At 31.0% G+C, this 17,244-nt stretch overlaps 1 protein-coding gene across 5 annotated transcripts; it reads right to left on the reverse strand.

Annotated features, from left to right (window-relative positions):
* Positions 1-1,556: 1,556 nt before the first annotated feature.
* On the reverse strand, positions 1,557-15,806 carry LOC128164463 (probable E3 ubiquitin-protein ligase bre1). 5 transcript variants are annotated; one of them, XM_052828291.1, is made up of 13 exons: positions 15,650-15,804; positions 14,886-14,993; positions 13,929-14,036; positions 13,512-13,640; positions 13,262-13,387; positions 9,889-9,996; positions 9,469-9,597; positions 9,219-9,344; positions 5,586-5,693; positions 5,155-5,286; positions 4,920-5,036; positions 3,574-3,686; positions 1,557-2,537 (listed from the first exon to the last, which is right to left on the reverse strand). In XM_052828291.1, the coding sequence occupies exons 1-13, from the start codon at positions 15,747-15,749 to the stop codon at positions 2,511-2,513; spliced, it is 1,431 nt and encodes a 476-aa protein (XP_052684251.1). In that variant the 5' UTR covers positions 15,750-15,804; the 3' UTR covers positions 1,557-2,510. The 5 variants fall into 5 exon arrangements, with proteins under 5 accessions (XP_052684251.1, XP_052684253.1, XP_052684252.1 ...); XM_052828293.1 differs by lacking the exon at positions 3,574-3,686 and having other exon boundaries at positions 15,650-15,805; XM_052828292.1 differs by lacking the exon at positions 1,557-2,537 and having other exon boundaries at positions 2,546-3,686; positions 9,889-9,909; positions 15,650-15,806.
* Between the last annotated feature and the right edge of the window lie 1,438 nt (positions 15,807-17,244).

Here is a 17,244-nt window from a genome sequence, read left to right on the forward strand (position 1 = left end):
CGGAATCGTTATTCTTAAACATTTTTAATACATGTAACGTTTACAATTTAACGTGCAAAAAATCATATATTATCTGTTGATCTGATTAAAATATCAATAAAGTGAAAAAGCTGCAAAAGAATTTGTATGTCTTTAGCCAGACAATGATTTAATGTAACTGATAAAAAATGTAAATAGATAACCTGGAAATTTACAGCTGATTCAAGTAACACGTTCGTCTTTAGATAGTATTTCAGAAATGTTTATTGCATTTAACCTCCGAAAGTGAAAACAAAAGAATATCATGTTTCCCTTTCATCATTGAAAGTAAAATACGCATTTTTATCATTCATTAATTAACATAGCATGCGCATTGTAACTAAAACTAATGGACCATCTTTTTTTACCAAAGCAATGTAGTTATGAGATTTTATTTATGGATAATCTTTTTCGACACATTTACATTAAGATGTCATCTACAGCTTATATCATTTTCATGACCATTTTCTTACCCTGCAAGGGAGTTATTTTGATAGGAAAGGTCCCCCTTTTCAGGTGCTATGAATTCAATTTTGCTCTTAAAATCAATGAATATCATCAGCCAAAACAGTTTATCAAATAAAATAATTATTGCAGCAAATTGAAATTGTCAACAAAAATCATTTTTGAAGAACAGGGGGGTAATTATTATTCAGATATCTCTCTTGCAAGGTAATAAAGTACGCACGAAAATAATATATGTTGTAAATGACATCCTAATGTTGGTGTCTTAAAAAAAGAAAAAATATTTAATGAAAGATACGCCATGTTCCCCCTGAAGTAATTGATAGTAATTGTAATGTGAATTTAGAATAGATAATCCAAACTTTGTACTCTGCGATTGCGATTGATTGTATATAAGAGGAGGTTGTAGCAGGTAATATGTGCAATTGGTATGATATTAAACCTTTGTATAAAGTAAAACGAAGGTAATTGATAAGATTGCGGTCCCTTTTTGATTACAGACATAACTCTTTTTGATTACAGACATCACTTTTTTTTCAATCAACACCATGTGCCTGTATCTCCTACTTTGTATTTTAAAAGCACATTATTCAAATGCTTATAGTTTTGAACATAATTTTGATTAGTAGTCGTATGTTATATGGGGTTGTAATTGATTATTCTGTGGTTTCATTAATATTCAAGGGTATAAATTTTCGTGGATAAAGTGAAAATCACAGTTTCAAGGATACGTAAATCCACGAAAATTGGTATTCAACGAATATTGATGAAACCACAGTATATAGATAGTATACTTTTTAAATACAAGCATAGCTGTATATACATTTTCATTGACAGTGTTAACAACCGAGACTGTAGAACAAATACCCCGATAACAGAAAGAGTGATGACCTTTACATTATCATCATAGCTCTTTTAACACAATTAAAAAAAAAGCACCCGTTTTTTGCAATTTACTAAACGAAATTAGCCTCTAAATTCTACGACGATAAAATCAAATCTGTGTAAACATAACTTAACAGCGGTCTACAAAATTAGCAGATAGACAAAGAGACATTTATTTGATTTTCAGAAATTAGGTTTCTCTACAAAATATTATATCGTATAATCAATGATATAGAATATATTGTTACTGCTTGCTAATATATACATTAAAGTAGTTTTGAGAGATTGGTCGTTCAGTTTCCGCGTTTGAGAGGTCTTCTTGCTTCTGCTTTAATTCTCAGAACAACGTGTAGCATACTATAATATAGTTTTGTTATCCCATTTTACGATTTCTTTCTGTTTATCTTTTTAACATTAAGAAAAGCATCATGCATATGATTCTTTTAGAAAAATTAAAAAAAAAAAACTTTAACTTAAATTTTCAATTAATTTGAATGAGACTTGTTTTTAAATAATCCTGTATGTAGAGCAGGTATTTTTGATAAAATAAAAAAGAATTACGTATTTGGTTTTCTTACTACTAAAGATTGTAAAGTGTTAATAAATCAAATATAAGTGTATCATACTCGCCAAAAGACAAAGAAAAGTTAACAGATACCCATGCTTGTGAAAATATGATACGATATATTAAATTTGCGAGTGTTTATTTATCGAGTTTTGTTAGATCAAGGTAAAAGTAAACAGTGATCGGAATATCAAAATGTCAGAAAAAACGTCTGCTCTTCGTTTAAAATTTATTTTTAATTGATAAAAAGAAATAATAAATACCATGAGAGAAATCAACTTAAGGGTGAGCGTGCTGAAAACAACAACCGCCAGTTTGACCTTTACTGGGAAAACAAAACGGCCTTCCAAAGTTACAGCCAGTTCCAATACAGAAGCATTAATGCGCGTTATCATTATTTGATTTATTGAAACTGACAACCATCGACTTGTTGCAAAACATTCTACAATGATTTTTTCAAATATGTAACATTTAGTTGTATTGCAACGCGAATTATACCAGTGGAAGTCTTCAATAAGTCGAACTCTTGTCTTGGTGATTCTTTTTCTTAATTATGCCCAACTACTTCTTTTTAGTTCTACTTTTTCACACCTCCGACTATTGCCTGCAAAACAAACAAGACACATATCAGGAGACTTATGGCTGTTTTTCGGCTGAATACAATACATGTACTCAATTATTTAATCATAATATAATAATGAAAGTTATCATGATTTTACTCCCTTGCCCCCCTTAAATAATAGTTTATCCGTCATCGTGTCTAACATCACTTGCTCACATCACATTTTTAACCTATTCTAGATCATTCTTAACACACAGATATTTTGTGATGTGTGGTGATCTTGTAGCTTTTTTTTTAGATCAAAGGATGTTAGATCGGATCTAGGTGTAAAATTTTTGTTTGGACTCCATATTTCTTAACATGCCAGGCAAAATGAAATAATGCCACCGAATTAATCAAACAAAGTCTTTGTCTAAATTTATAGGGTGCGCGGTAGTCTTCATCAAAGCTTCTAGGTAATGGCAAAAGTGTTATTAGAACTCTAAAAATAATATGCCAGACCATATATTATCTCCCCTTGCCTTTGTCTTGATTGTAGAGATTTCACCAGAAGACGTTTTGTAAAAAAAAAAATACTAACGTATGCGTACAGTAAAACCAAGCTCGAAGTTCAAAGATTTTCTCACCTCTTTCTCATTGTTCAATACTTTCCAAACTTTACCTAAAGACTCCATGTTTGCAAGATATTGCAATTGCTTTAATAAAGGTCAAGTTCTTCCTCTTACGATGTCAATAAAAGCTTGTTATTAAGATTACTATTAAGAAATGTTCACAAACCATACATATGATATGTGACGTGTTCGTTTTTGAATTTTAATCAAATTCAGTTTTTTATATTTATTCTGTACCTTAAATGCATTATGAAATAGTTGTGTTTTCTCTTGGTCCTATTTCTTATTATCGATTTGTTCACTAGAAAATTAAGCCATACTTAACTTGCTGTGATTTTTTGAATACCCTCTATCCAACCCGTTCTATCCTAATGGTACTATATATAGAGACAAAATTAAAGATCTTTTTGACCTCAAACATAACTCTTTCAAATATGGTATAATGCACACTTTTGTACTTTACTTACAGCTAGGAAAACCACTCCAATGCCTAGATTATTTAACACCGTCAACAAACCATAAAAGTGAATAATTAAGTTCTTTATCCAGGACCACCATGTGACGGTCTTGTCTTCGACCTCTGATTAATAGAATTAAAAATGATGTTAAACTTAAGAAACAAATTTATTCAAATATATCAATATATTATCTAAGAAATAAAATTTCAAAAAGTTTCACAATTGTATATGCAATTGTCATTCATCCTTAATAAATACAAAATGAATGATGTTGGGTTTTTTTTCATTATATTTGCGCCATTACTCACCAGTTGATGAAGCAAAGTACAAGTCAAGAAAGGTTGACTTTATGCAGTTCTTTATATCTGTGCAGCTTTGTATAATATTCTTTCACTTTGTGTTTTCATTAATATGGCATTGTGTTATGTGTAATGTTTTGGAAAAAATTATGATCTTGAGACATTATTGATTTTAATCCAAAATAGTGCTGATTTCCTCATTGTTTTTTAGCATTGTAAGCAATTCAAATATATATATATATATATATATATATATATATATATATATATATATATATATATATATATATATATATATATATATATATATATATATAACTCCTTTTACTGATTTAAAGACGGCTGTCAACAATGATATTGACAGAGCAGACACCTATAAAAAGTTTTTATGTTTTTATCTTTGAAAAATAAATTATTTAGACCAATTTATATCACAGATGGTTTGTTACCAAACATACCATTAAGGGTGTTATTTATGAGTGAAGTTGTGAAGTTCTATGTAATGAGGTCAAGCTCAAGAAGATAAATGTTTTTCCGAACTCAACTAGGCATACATAAGCATTCAAGATAAATCAATTCAAGTCATTTAACAATTTAGTGATCATGTGACAACTCAAAACTCCTAACAGAGCCAAATGCGATATGTAAAGGAATGCAAATTTAAAAGAGATGATGAATTTAAAGACTTAGCTTCGATACAATCCCTCAGCTTTGCCAAAAGGTCGACTGTTTGGTTTTAATTTTACCACCTAACGACTTTTTACAATAGTTTCCTTGTGTTTGTTGGAAAAACTGCTAACGGCAGAAATGTAAGAGAAATATAACATCGCTTAAAATTGATGCGCGTTTCCAACAAATTCCTATAGAATCTAAAAGTGAATTTAAATAACTTTTGAGATAACACTTCCCGATCTAGGGAAAGAAAAGGGAAGACCATGCAAGACATCGATCTAAAAATCTAGAGTAGATATAATTAGACTCAACCTCTTTAAAATAAATAATTAGATCAGTGTAATATGATAAAGATAATTTTGACTCATTTGTTTGCATACTTACTAGCTTCTCTTTCCTTGTCTAAACAGTGACATTGTTCGGTATTTTTACTGGGTTTATTGAACTCCATGTCGACCTTTTTTTCTTCATCTTTTACGCCACACCGAGAAACGTGTGTCTCTAAAAATGTAATAATTTCCAGAAGAAGATTTAATTATAAGCTTCAATTTAATTTAATTATTTATTCTCTCCAAATAAATGATTAAGTCGGTATATTATTACATACATATTTCCTTACTTTGCTCATCATTTCCTCCCTCCTGGTCTAAGTTGTAACTTTGTTTTTTATTGGTTTTGTAGTCATCGATTTTAATTTCCGTGCGTTTATCGTGATCTTGATCTTTTACGCCAGGTAGAGTAGAAGGTCTTTCTAAAATTGGTCATATTCTCTTATTTTGTTTGAATCATGAACTCCATTTTTTTCAACTATCAATTTCTTTTTAATTTCATTTATTCACTCTAGATCGATCTTTGATCGGTAAAAAATAATATATTGTTATGAGATGTCAAACCAACTGCGTAAATAAATGTGTGCTTTTATGTTCAATAAAAATTATAAATATTTTAAATTATAATTCGTGCCATTTGAAATAAGGTTTAAATTATTTATCGCTATAAGATATCATTCAATATATTTACAACATTTTCTGCTGGTCAGCTTATGCCTACCTTGCTGTTCGTTTCCTCCAACTTTGTTCATTTGGTGAAATAATTGATTATATTTGATGTCAGTCTTTTCAATTTTTTCTTGTACCTCAGAAAGCAAAGAACGTATTTCTAAAAAAAAAAATGTATATCACAATACTTGTATTCATTAGGATGTTGTTAAAAAAGCAAGCTAGCCTAACACGCGGTATTCGATTTGTCTGCATATCATGTTGTGCAAAAGGAGCGACTATATCCGAACTTTAGCATTTGATGCTCCTATTAATATTAGTTTTATAATCTTTTGCATAAAATAACTATGCATACTGATTTAACGAGGCAGGGTCAAATTTACCATACTGTTTGTTTAAGGGGTCTTATATAAGTTTTCACTTTCAATGTCCTTTTGAGATATTTTCGTACAAAAATGTTAAGCCTTTTGAAGTTTTTGTCTGTCTTCGGTTCATATTAACAGCAAGATGTATTGCACAATAACACGACCTTCTTTTAAAACGGCATATTTACAAACAGTCGTATTTTCAAAAGTTCTCTGATTATTTAAAGCATAATGGTATTTGTCAATAGGAAGATATAACCTTTTAGTCTAATAATGATGTTATACTTACAGTTTAACTAGTTATATATTGAATGACGAAACCAATAGAAAATGATGATGTTTGTCCTTCAAAATATCAAGTAAAAAGTATATATCAATACTTGCACGGTACAAAATTGTCAGAAACTGATAAGCGTATATCCACATACCACTAATCTGGTTCGCCGACTGTGAATTCAACAAATAAAGACACAACAGAACGGGCACTACCATTACCATGCAAACACAAAAATAAAGCGACTCTGGCATGTTAACATAAGGATATCACTTTAGGTGAACAGTAGTGGATCGTCAAACTGTCATACTAACTAAACGTTTACTCAGAAACATTCCCTACTTTCTGTTTACATTTAAAATACTTGGTTGACAAGGCCTACACATCAATTTTTTAAATATCTACTAAATATTTTTACTATCAATCGCTTTTCATATAATAATTGATATCATGCGATAAAATTTGACTTTGGGAGAAAAAAATATAGACGTTCTATATAATTATCATTATTTTTTTTTATTTTTATTATTTTTCATTAACACGTTGATATCATTGTTTAGTCTATTTTCAATCGTTTGTATGAAGGGGATATCTGACTTTTCAGACAGAGGTGTCACGGGACAGGTTTTTTTTAAATTTTATTGTAGCCAGGGGATGTGTGTCTTCGGAACTCTGTAACAAGAACTTCCTCAGTTCCTATTCAGCATAAATACCTTCAATTCACTCTTTATAAGGTCAATCACTAATTACTGAAGAAAATTACTAGTCAAAACCTCTAAAAACTTCTTGATGCTGGTTTTTATGAGATGTTCACCCTTTCATATTTAATTTTTCATGATTTTTCTGCTTTTTAGACCTCCCCCATCCAGTTTCCTGCAAAGATTTGACCTTCCGTACCGTGTGCATGTTGCACCATCACATGTCAGAAACTTACCGTTTACAATTGCCCATTCACCTACTTATTAATGTTATTTACCCTCCCGTCGGTAACTTGCCATTTCAGTTTGTAAAGTCAACACAACAGTCCTAGCCGCAGGTTTCGCATTTTACTTCTAATTCCCATGTACCTAACATATGGGGCCTACATAGAGACATCCCTCTAACTAATGATAATTATTAAAAATCATTTCATGTTTTTTAGTAACACTCATAAGTCTTTAAGTACAGAAATTCTCAGTTTTACAAAAATATTGAGGGTACTTTATCCGAAACGGTCACTTGCTACCAGAGTCAGAGTTGTGGTAGAGTTTGCACGTCCTACTGATGGCTGATATAGTTAAAGAACATTACATCAAGTTGCTGTATCAAACGTTTTGTATGGTTGTGTTAAGAACACAGACATGTTGTTTAACTTTTCTTCCTTTATAAAAAAAAGTTTAATAATGTGTAACAAATCAGTCTATTAACTACTATTACTCCGATACAAAATTTCTAAAAATAACTATTTTTGATAGAAGCAACATTACTTTATAGGAATAAATTCATGAATAACTAGAACAAAGCTCGTTGCACAACAAGGAGTAGTTCTTCCGTTAATGTCAAAAGAAAAGCTAGAAGTTCCTGTAAGAAGCAGAGTTCTTAAACCAAAAAACATAACTAACTAAGAAAAAAAATCGGTTTATTCTCGGTCCGAGTTAACAAACTCAAAATGATTCTAAGTACGAATTAACAAAAACCTTATCGATTTCAAGAACGACTTAGCGAATACAAATCCGAATGTATTCAAGTATTATTTAACAATTTTCGAATTATTTTAGGTAAGAGTAAAATTTCACTATTTTCTTAACCAAGAATGGGGAATCAAAATATCCGGAAAAGTACATTTTTTTACCCCTATATATCTGTTATGCATTGTCCGATTTTAAAACCGATTTCAGTTTTAAATTAAGCATAATAAGCTCTTAGTTTTGCTGCTATGATTTATAACAAATTATCGCTCAAGAAAATTATTATTAAAAAGATTTGTAGCCCCACTGGCCCCTAATTTGAGGGGTCAGCCCCTTTTTCTTAATATCAAATCAAAGGTCATGCAAATATATACATATTGTGTTCAACAAGTGTTCACGAATTGTTAGCCGTTCTAGAGATGTCCGAACAACTATGTTTTGGAGGCCGACTTCAACTCCTTACCGGGGCCACCAACAAAAAATTTTAAGGTATCATATTGTTAAAAACATTATTCTGTACAACTTTTGTTCTACAATGCTTTTCAAAATATTTCTCCTTTCCTAGATATTAATGATTAAAGTTTTGGATTTCTGGCCCCTTGAAACCACTTATTACGTAACATATGACTTAGATATGGTACTGTATAGATTAACAGCTGTACAATGAATATTTTTGCTTCTAAAATTATCAACAACTTATTTTTCGATAAAGAGTTATTATAAAAGGACTTTCAGGTTCAGGCGAGCTCCGAAGCCTTGCGCAATTTTCATAATTGAAGGCAATGAAGTTACATCTACGGACATTCATCTACAATCCCTGTAAATTTCAAGCTTCTATTGTGATTAGTTTCGGAGGAGATGCGTAGACAAAATGACCCATAAAAATTAACAAAATCGTCAATATCAAAGACTGGAAGTGACGTCAAGCTCAAAGTTTAATAACCTCGAGTATTTACAATACTTAACAAGTTCTGAAAATTTCGTGGAAATTGGTTGGATAGTTTATGAGATATAAGCCACCAAAACAGTCAGAGGAAGAATGAAAACTAGACACGATCTCGTTGCAAGCAACGAGGAGGTCTTCCGTCCATTTTAGAAGTTGAAATACATGTATGTTGTATGTATATTTGGTACATGTTGATATTGTATACATCTTTGTTTAATAGGGGGAGGTCATTTGCTCACCTTTTATAACTTAAAATGTCTGGTAATTGATATTATGACTGTTTGAAGACCCCCCTTATTGCCTAATGTTTCTTATTAGCAAAAATAAATGGCAGTATATACACACAACCATGTTTTATGTTTTTCTATCAATCCTAGCGAGCAGAGATCAACAATATTACATAAAGATAATTTTGATTCATTTGTTTGCTTACTTTCATTATCAGTTTCTTCTTTCTTGTCTAGACAGTTACATTGTTGGGTATTTGTATTGCATTTGTTAAACTCCATGCCCACCTTTTCTTCTTCATCTTTTACGCCATCTCGAGAAACGTTCGACTCTGAAAATATAAATATTTTCAGATGAGGATTTCATAATGAGCTTCATTTTAATTTAACTACATGTACTCATTCTCTCCAAATAAAGGATAAAATCGGTATAATATAACAAATATATTTCCTTACTTAGCTCATCATTTCCTCCTTCCTTGTCTAAGTTGTAACTGTTTTTATTTGTTTTGTTGTCATCAAATTTTATTTCCGTGCGTTCATCATGATCTTTATCTTTTACGCCAGATAAAGTAGAGGATCTTTCTAAAAATGGTCATATTCTCTTATTATGTTTGATCATGAGCTCCATTTGTTACACTATAAATTGTTTTAGTTCATTTATTCACTCTAGATCGATCTTTGATTGGTAAAAATAATATATTATTATGAGTTGTCAAATCAACTGCGTGAATTGATCTGTGGTGTTATTTTCACAAAAAATTATAAATATTTTGAATAAAAATCCGCGAAACTTGAAATGAGGTTTTATTTATCGATCGCAATTTAAAATATTATTCAATCTACAACATTTTCTGTTGGTCCGCTTATGCCTACCTTGCTGTTCGTTTTCTTCACCTTTGATCATTTGGTGAAATAATTCATTGTATTTGATGTTAGTCTTTTTAACTTTATCTTGTAACTCAGAAAGTAAAGCAAGTATTTCTAAAAGATATACACATATATATCATAATACTTGTATTCATTAGAATGTTGTTGAATAAGCAAGCTAGCCTAACACGCAGTATTCGATTTGCATATCTTGTTGTGCAAAAGGACCGACTATATCCGAACTTTAGCATTTGATGCTCATATTAATATTAGTTTTATAATCTTTTGCATAAAATAACTATGCATACTGATTTTAACGAGGCCGGGTCAAATTTACCATACTGTTTGTTGAAGGGGTCTTTATATAAGTTGTCATTTTCAATTTATATTCAGAACATTGTTAAAAATGTTAAGCCTTTTGAAGTTTTTGTCTGTCTTTGGTTTATATTAACAGAAAGATGTATTGCACAATAACACGACCTTCTTTTAAAACAGCATATTTACAAACAGTCGTATTTTCAAAAGTTCTCTGATTATTTAAAGCATAATTAACATAAGGATATCACTTTAGGTGAACCGTAGTGGATCGTCAAACTGTCATCAACATACTAACTAAACGTTTACTCGGAAACATTCCCTACTTTCTGTTTACATTTAAAATACTTGGTCGACAAGGCCTACACATCAATTTAAATATCTACTTAATATTTTACTATCAATCGCTTTACATATAATAATTGATATCATGCGATAAAATTTGACTTTGGGAGAAAAAAATATCGACGTTCTATATAATTATCATTATTTTTTTTTTTATTGTTGATTAACACGTTGATATCATTGTTTAGTCTATTTTCAATCGTTTGTATGAAGGGGATATCTGACACACTTTTCAGACAGAGGTGTCACGGGACAGGTTTTTTTTAGACATGTTATTGTAGCCAGGGGATGCATGTCTTCCGAACTCTGTAACTAGAATTTCCTCAGTTCCTATTCAGCATAAATACCTTCAATTCACTCTTTATAAGGTCAATCACTAATTTCTGAAGAAAATTACTGGTCAAAACCTCTAAAAGTTTCTCCATGCTGGTTTTTATGAGATTTTCACCCTTTCATATTTTGCTAATTTTTCATGATTTTTCTGCTTTTTAGACCTCCCCCATCCAATTTCCTGCAAAGATTTGACCTTCCGTACCGTGTGCATGTTGCACCATCACATGTCAGAAACTTACCGTTTACATCTGCCCATTCACCTACTTATTTATGTTATTTACCCTCCCGTCGGTAACTTGCAATTTCAGTGTGTAAAGTCAACGCAACAGTCCTAGCCGTAGGTTTCGCATTATACTTCTGATTCCCATGTACCTAGCGTATGGGGCCTACATATTGCATATTAATTTCAACAAGAGACATCCCTCTAACTAATGATAATCAATTAAAATCATTTCATGTTTTTTAGCAACACTCATAGGCCTTCAAGGAATGAAATTCTCAGTTTTACAAAAATATTGAGGGGTACTCTATCCGAACCGGTCACTTGCTACAAGAGCCAGAGTTGTGGTAGAGTTTGCACGTCCTACTGATGGCTGATATAGTTAAGGAACATTACATCAAGTTGCTGTATGAAACGTTTTGTATGGTTGTGTTAAGAACACAGACATGTTGTTTAACTTTTCTTCCTTTATAAAAAAAGTTTAATAATGTGTAACAAATCAGTCTATTAACTACTATTACTCCGATACAAAATTTCTAAAAATAACTCTTTATTTTTGATAGAAGCAACATTACTTTGTAGGAATAAATTCATGAATAACTAGAGCAAAGCTTGTTGCACAGCAAGGAGTAGATCTTCCGTTAATGTCAAAAGAAAAGCTAGAAGTTCCTGTAAGAAGCAGAGTTCTTAAACCAAAAAACATAACTAACTAAAACAAAAAGAAAAAATCGGTATATTCTCGGTCCGAGTTAACAAACTCAAAATGATTCTAAGTACGAATTAACAAAAACCTTATCGATTTCAAGAACGACTTAGCGAATACAAATCCGAATGTATTCAAGTATTATTTAACAATTTTCGAATTATTTTAGGTACGAGTAAAATTTCACTATTTTCTTAACCAAGAATGGGGAATCAAAATTTCCGGAAAATCAAATTTTTAACCCCTATATATCTGTTATGCATCGTCCGATTTTAAAACCGATTTCAGTTTTAAATCAAGCTTAATAAGCTCTTAGTTTTGCTGCTATGATTTATAACAAATTATCGCTCAAAACAATTATTATTGAAAAGACCTTGTAGCCCCACTGGCCCCTAATTTGAGGGGTCAGCCCCTTTTTCTTAATATCAAATCAAAGGTCATGCAAATATATACATATTTTGTTCAACAAGTGTTCACGAATTGTTAGCCGTTCTAGAGATGTCCGAACAACTATGTTTTGGAGGCCGACCCTTCAACTCCTTACCGGGGCCACCAACAAAAAAAATTAAGGTATCATATTGTTAAAAACATTATTCTGAGCAACTTTTGTTCTACATTGCTTTTCGAAATATTTCTCCTTTCCTAGATATTAATGATTAAAATTTTGGATTTCTGGCCCCTTGAAACCCCTTATTACGTAACATATGACTTAGATATGGTACTGTATAGATAAACAGCTGTACAATGAATATTTTTGCTTCTTAAATTATCAACAACTTATTTTTCGATAAAGAGTTATTATAAAAGGACTTTCAGGTTCAGGCGAGCTCCGAAGCCTTGCGCAATTTTCATAATTGAAGGCAATGAAGTTACATCTACGGACATTCATCTACAATCCCTGTAAATTTCAAGCTTCTATTGTGATTAGTTTCGGAGGAGATGCGTAGACAAAATGACCCATAAAAATTAACAAAATCGTCAATATCAAAGACCGGAAGTGACGTCATAATGTCAAAGTTTAATAACCTCGAGTATTTACGATACTTAACAAGTTCTGAAAAATTTCGTGGAAATTGGTTGGATAGTTTATGAGATATAAGCCACCAAAACAGTCAGAGGAAGAATAATAACTAGACACGATCTCGTTACGAGCAACGAGGAGGTCTTCCGTCCAATTTTAGAAGTTGAAATACATGTATGTTGTATGTATATTTGGTACATGTTGATATTGTATACATCTGTTTAATATGGGGGAGGTTATTTGCTCACCTGTTATAACTTACATTCAATGTCTGGTAATTGATATTATGACTGTTTGAAGACCTCCCCTTATTGCCTAATTTTTCTTATTAGCAAAAATAAATGGCAGTATATACACACAACCATGTTTTATGTTTTTCTATTAATCCTAGCCAGATCAACAATATTACATAAAGATAATTTTGATTCATTTGTTTGCTTACTTTCATTATCAGTTTCTTCTTTCTTGTCTAGACAGTTACATTGTTGGGTATTTGTATTGCATTTATTAAACTCCATGTCCACCTTTTCTTCTTCATCTTTTACGCCATCTTGAGAAACGTTCGTCTCTGAAAATATAAATATTTTCAGATGAGGATTTCATAAAGAGTTTCATTTTAATTTAACTACATGTACTCATTCTCTCCAAATAAATGATAGAATCGGAATAATATAACATATATATTTCCTTACTTTGCTCATCATTTCCTCCTTCCTTGTCTGAGTTGTAACTGTTTTTATTTGTTTTGTTGTCATCAAATTTTATTTCCGTGCGTTCATCATGATCTTTATCTTTTACGCCAGATAAAGTAGAGGGTCTTTCTAAAAGTGGTCATATTCTCTTATGTTTGATCATGAGCTCCATTTTTTCAACTATAAATTTGTTTAGTTCATTTATTCACTCTAGATCGATCTTTGATTGGTAAAAATAATATATTATTATGAGTTGTCAAATCAACTGCATGAATTGATCTGTGGTGTTATTTTCACAAAAAATTATAAATATTTTGAATAAAAATCCGCGAAACTTGAAATGAGGTTTTATTTATTGATCGCAATTTATGATATCATTCAATCTACAATGTTTTCTGTTGGTCCCTTTATGCCTACCTTGCAGTTGGTTTTCTCTAACTTTGTTCATGTGGTGAAATAATTCATTGTATTTGATGTCAGTCTTTTCAATTTTATCTTGTAACTCAGAAAGTAAAGCACGTATTTCTAAAAAATATACATATATATATCATAAAACTTGTATTCATTAGAATGTTGTTGAATAAGCAAGCTAGCCTAACACGCAGTATTCGATTTGCATATCATGTTGTGCAAAAGGACCGACTATATCCAAACTTTCGCATTTGATGCTCATATTAATATAAGTTTTATAATCTTTTGCATAAAATAACTATGCGTACTGATTTTAACGAGGCCGGGTCAAATTTACCATACTGTTTGTTTAAGGGGTCTTTATATAAGTTTTCACTTTCAATTTATATTCAGAACATTAATTCAATGTCCTTTTGAGATATTTTCGTAAAAAAATGTTAAGCCTTTTGACGTTTTTGTCTGTCTTCGGTTCATATTAACAGCAAGATGTATTGCACAATAACACGACCTTCTTTTAAAACGGCATATTTACAAACAGTCGACGTATTTTCAAAAGTTTTCCTCCTTCCTTGTCTAAGTTGTAACTGTTTTTATTTGTTTTGTTCTCATCAAATTTTATTTCCGTGCGTTCATCATGATCTTTATCTTTTACGCCAGATAAAGTAGAGGGTCTTTCTAAAAGTGGTCATATTCTCTTATGTTTGATCATGAGCTCCATTTTTTCAACTATAAATTTGTTTAGTTCATTTATTCACTCTAGATCGATCTTTGATTGGTAAAAATAATATATTATTATGAGTTGTCAAATCAACTGCATGAATTGATCTGTGGTGTTATTTTCACAAAAAATGATAAATATTTTGAATATTTTGAATCCGCGAAACTTCAAATGAGGTTTTATTTATCGATCGCAATTTATATCATTCAATGTACAATATTTTCTGTTGGTCCCTTTATCCTTACCTTGCTGTTGGTTATTTCCAACTTTGGTCATGTGGTGAAATAATTCATTGTATTTGATGTCAGTCTTTTCAATTTTATCTTGTAATTCAGAAAGTAAAGCACGTATTTCTAAAAAATATACATATATATCATAATACTTGTATTCATTAGAATGTTGTTGAATAAGCAAGCTAGCCTAACACGCAGTATTCGATTTGCATATCATGTTGTGCAAAAGGACCGACTATATCCAAACTTTCGGATTTGATGCTCATATTAATATTAGTTTTATTATCTTTTGCATAAAATAACTATGCATACTGATTTTAACGAGGCCGGGTCAAATTTACCATACTGTTTGTTTAAGGGGTCTTTATATAAGTTTTCACTTTCAATTTATATTCAGAACATTAATTCAATGTCCTTTTGAGATATTTTCGTAAAAAAATGTTAAGCCTTTTGACGTTTTTGTCTGTCTTCGGTTCATATTAACAGCCAGATGTATTGCAGAATAACACGACCTTCTTTTAAACAGGCGTATTTACAAACAGTCATATTTTCAAAAGTTCTCTGATTATTTAAAGCATAATGGTATTTGTCAATAGGAAGATATAGCCTTTTAGTCTAATAATGATGTTATACTTACAGTTTAACTAGTTATATATTGAATGACGAAACCAATAAAAAATGATCATGTTTGTCCTTCAAAATATCAAGTAAAAAGTATATATCAATAATTGCACGGTACAAAAGTGTCAGAAAATGATAAGCGTATATCCACATACCACTAATCTGGTTCGCCGGCTGTGAATTCAACCAATAAAAACACAACAGAACGGGCACTACCATTACCACGCAAACACAAAAATTAAGCGATTCTGGCATATTAACATAAGGATATCACAGTAGTGGATCGTCAAACTGTCATTAACACACACTAACTAAACGTTTACTTTAAAACATTCCCTACTTTCTGTTTACATTTAAAATACTTGGTCGACAAGGCCTACACATCAATTTTTAAAATATCTACTAAATATTTTTACTATCAATCGCTTTACATATAATAATTGATATCATGCGATAAAATTTGACTTTGGGAGAAAAAAATATCGACGTTCTATACAATTATCATTATTTTTTTTTATTTTTATTATTTTTCATTAACACGTTGATATCATTGTTTAGTCTTTTTTCAATCGTTTGTATGAAGGGGATATCTGACACACTTTTCAGACAGAGGTGTCACGGGACAGGTTTTTTAAAGAATTTTATTGTAGCCAGGGGATGTGTGTCTTCGGAACTCTTTAACTAGAATTTCCTCAGTTCCTATTCAGCATAAAATCCTTCAATTCACTCTTTATAAGATCAATCACTAATTTCTGAAGAAAATTACTAGTCACCCTTTCATATTTTGCTAATTTTTCATGATTTTTCTGCTTTTTAGACCTCCCCCATCCAATTTCCTGTAAATATTTGACCTTCCGTACCGTGTGCATGTTGCACCATTACATGTCAGAAACTTACCGTTTACAACTGCCCATTCACCTACTTATTTATGTTATTTACCCTCCCGTCGGTAACTTGCAATTTCAGTGTGTAAAGTCAACACAACAGTCCTAGCCGTAGGTTTCGCATTTTACTTCTGATTCCCATGTACCTAGCATATGGGGCCTACATATTGCATATTGATTTCAACAAGAGATATCCCTCTAACTAATGATAATGATGAAAAATAATTTCATGCTTTTTAGCAACACTCATAAGCCTTCAAGTACAGAAATTCTCAGTTTTACAAAAATATTGAGGGGTAGTATGGTTGTGTTAAGAACACAGACATGTTGTTTAACTTTTCTTCCTTTATAAAAAAAAAGTTTAATAATGTGTAACAAATCAGTCTATTAACTACTATTACTCCAATACAAAATTTCTAAAAATAACTCTTTATTTTTGATAAAAGCAACATAACTTTGTAGGAATAAATTCATAAATAACTAGACCAAAGCTCGTTGCACAGCAAGGAGTAGATATTCCGTTAATGTCAAAAGAAAAGCTAGTAGTTCCTGTATGAAGCAGAGTTCTTAAACCAAAAAACATAAGTAAATAAAACAAAAAGAAAAAAATCGGTTTATTCTCGGTCCGAGTTAACAAACTCAAAATGATTCTAAGTACGAAATAACAAAAACCTTATCGATTTCAAGAACGACTTAGCGAATACAAATCCGAATGTATTCAAGTATTATTTAACAATTTTCGAATTATTTTAGGTACGAGTAAAATTTGTCTTTGAACATAACCCTATTTTCTTCACCAAGAATGCGGAATCAAAATTTCCGGAAATTTTTTTTAACCCCTATATATCTGTTTATAAGGGCAATTA

The sequence above is a fragment of the Crassostrea angulata genome, chromosome 10 (assembly GCF_025612915.1).
Source record: "Crassostrea angulata isolate pt1a10 chromosome 10, ASM2561291v2, whole genome shotgun sequence".
Lineage (NCBI taxonomy): Eukaryota > Metazoa > Mollusca > Bivalvia > Ostreida > Ostreidae > Magallana > Magallana angulata.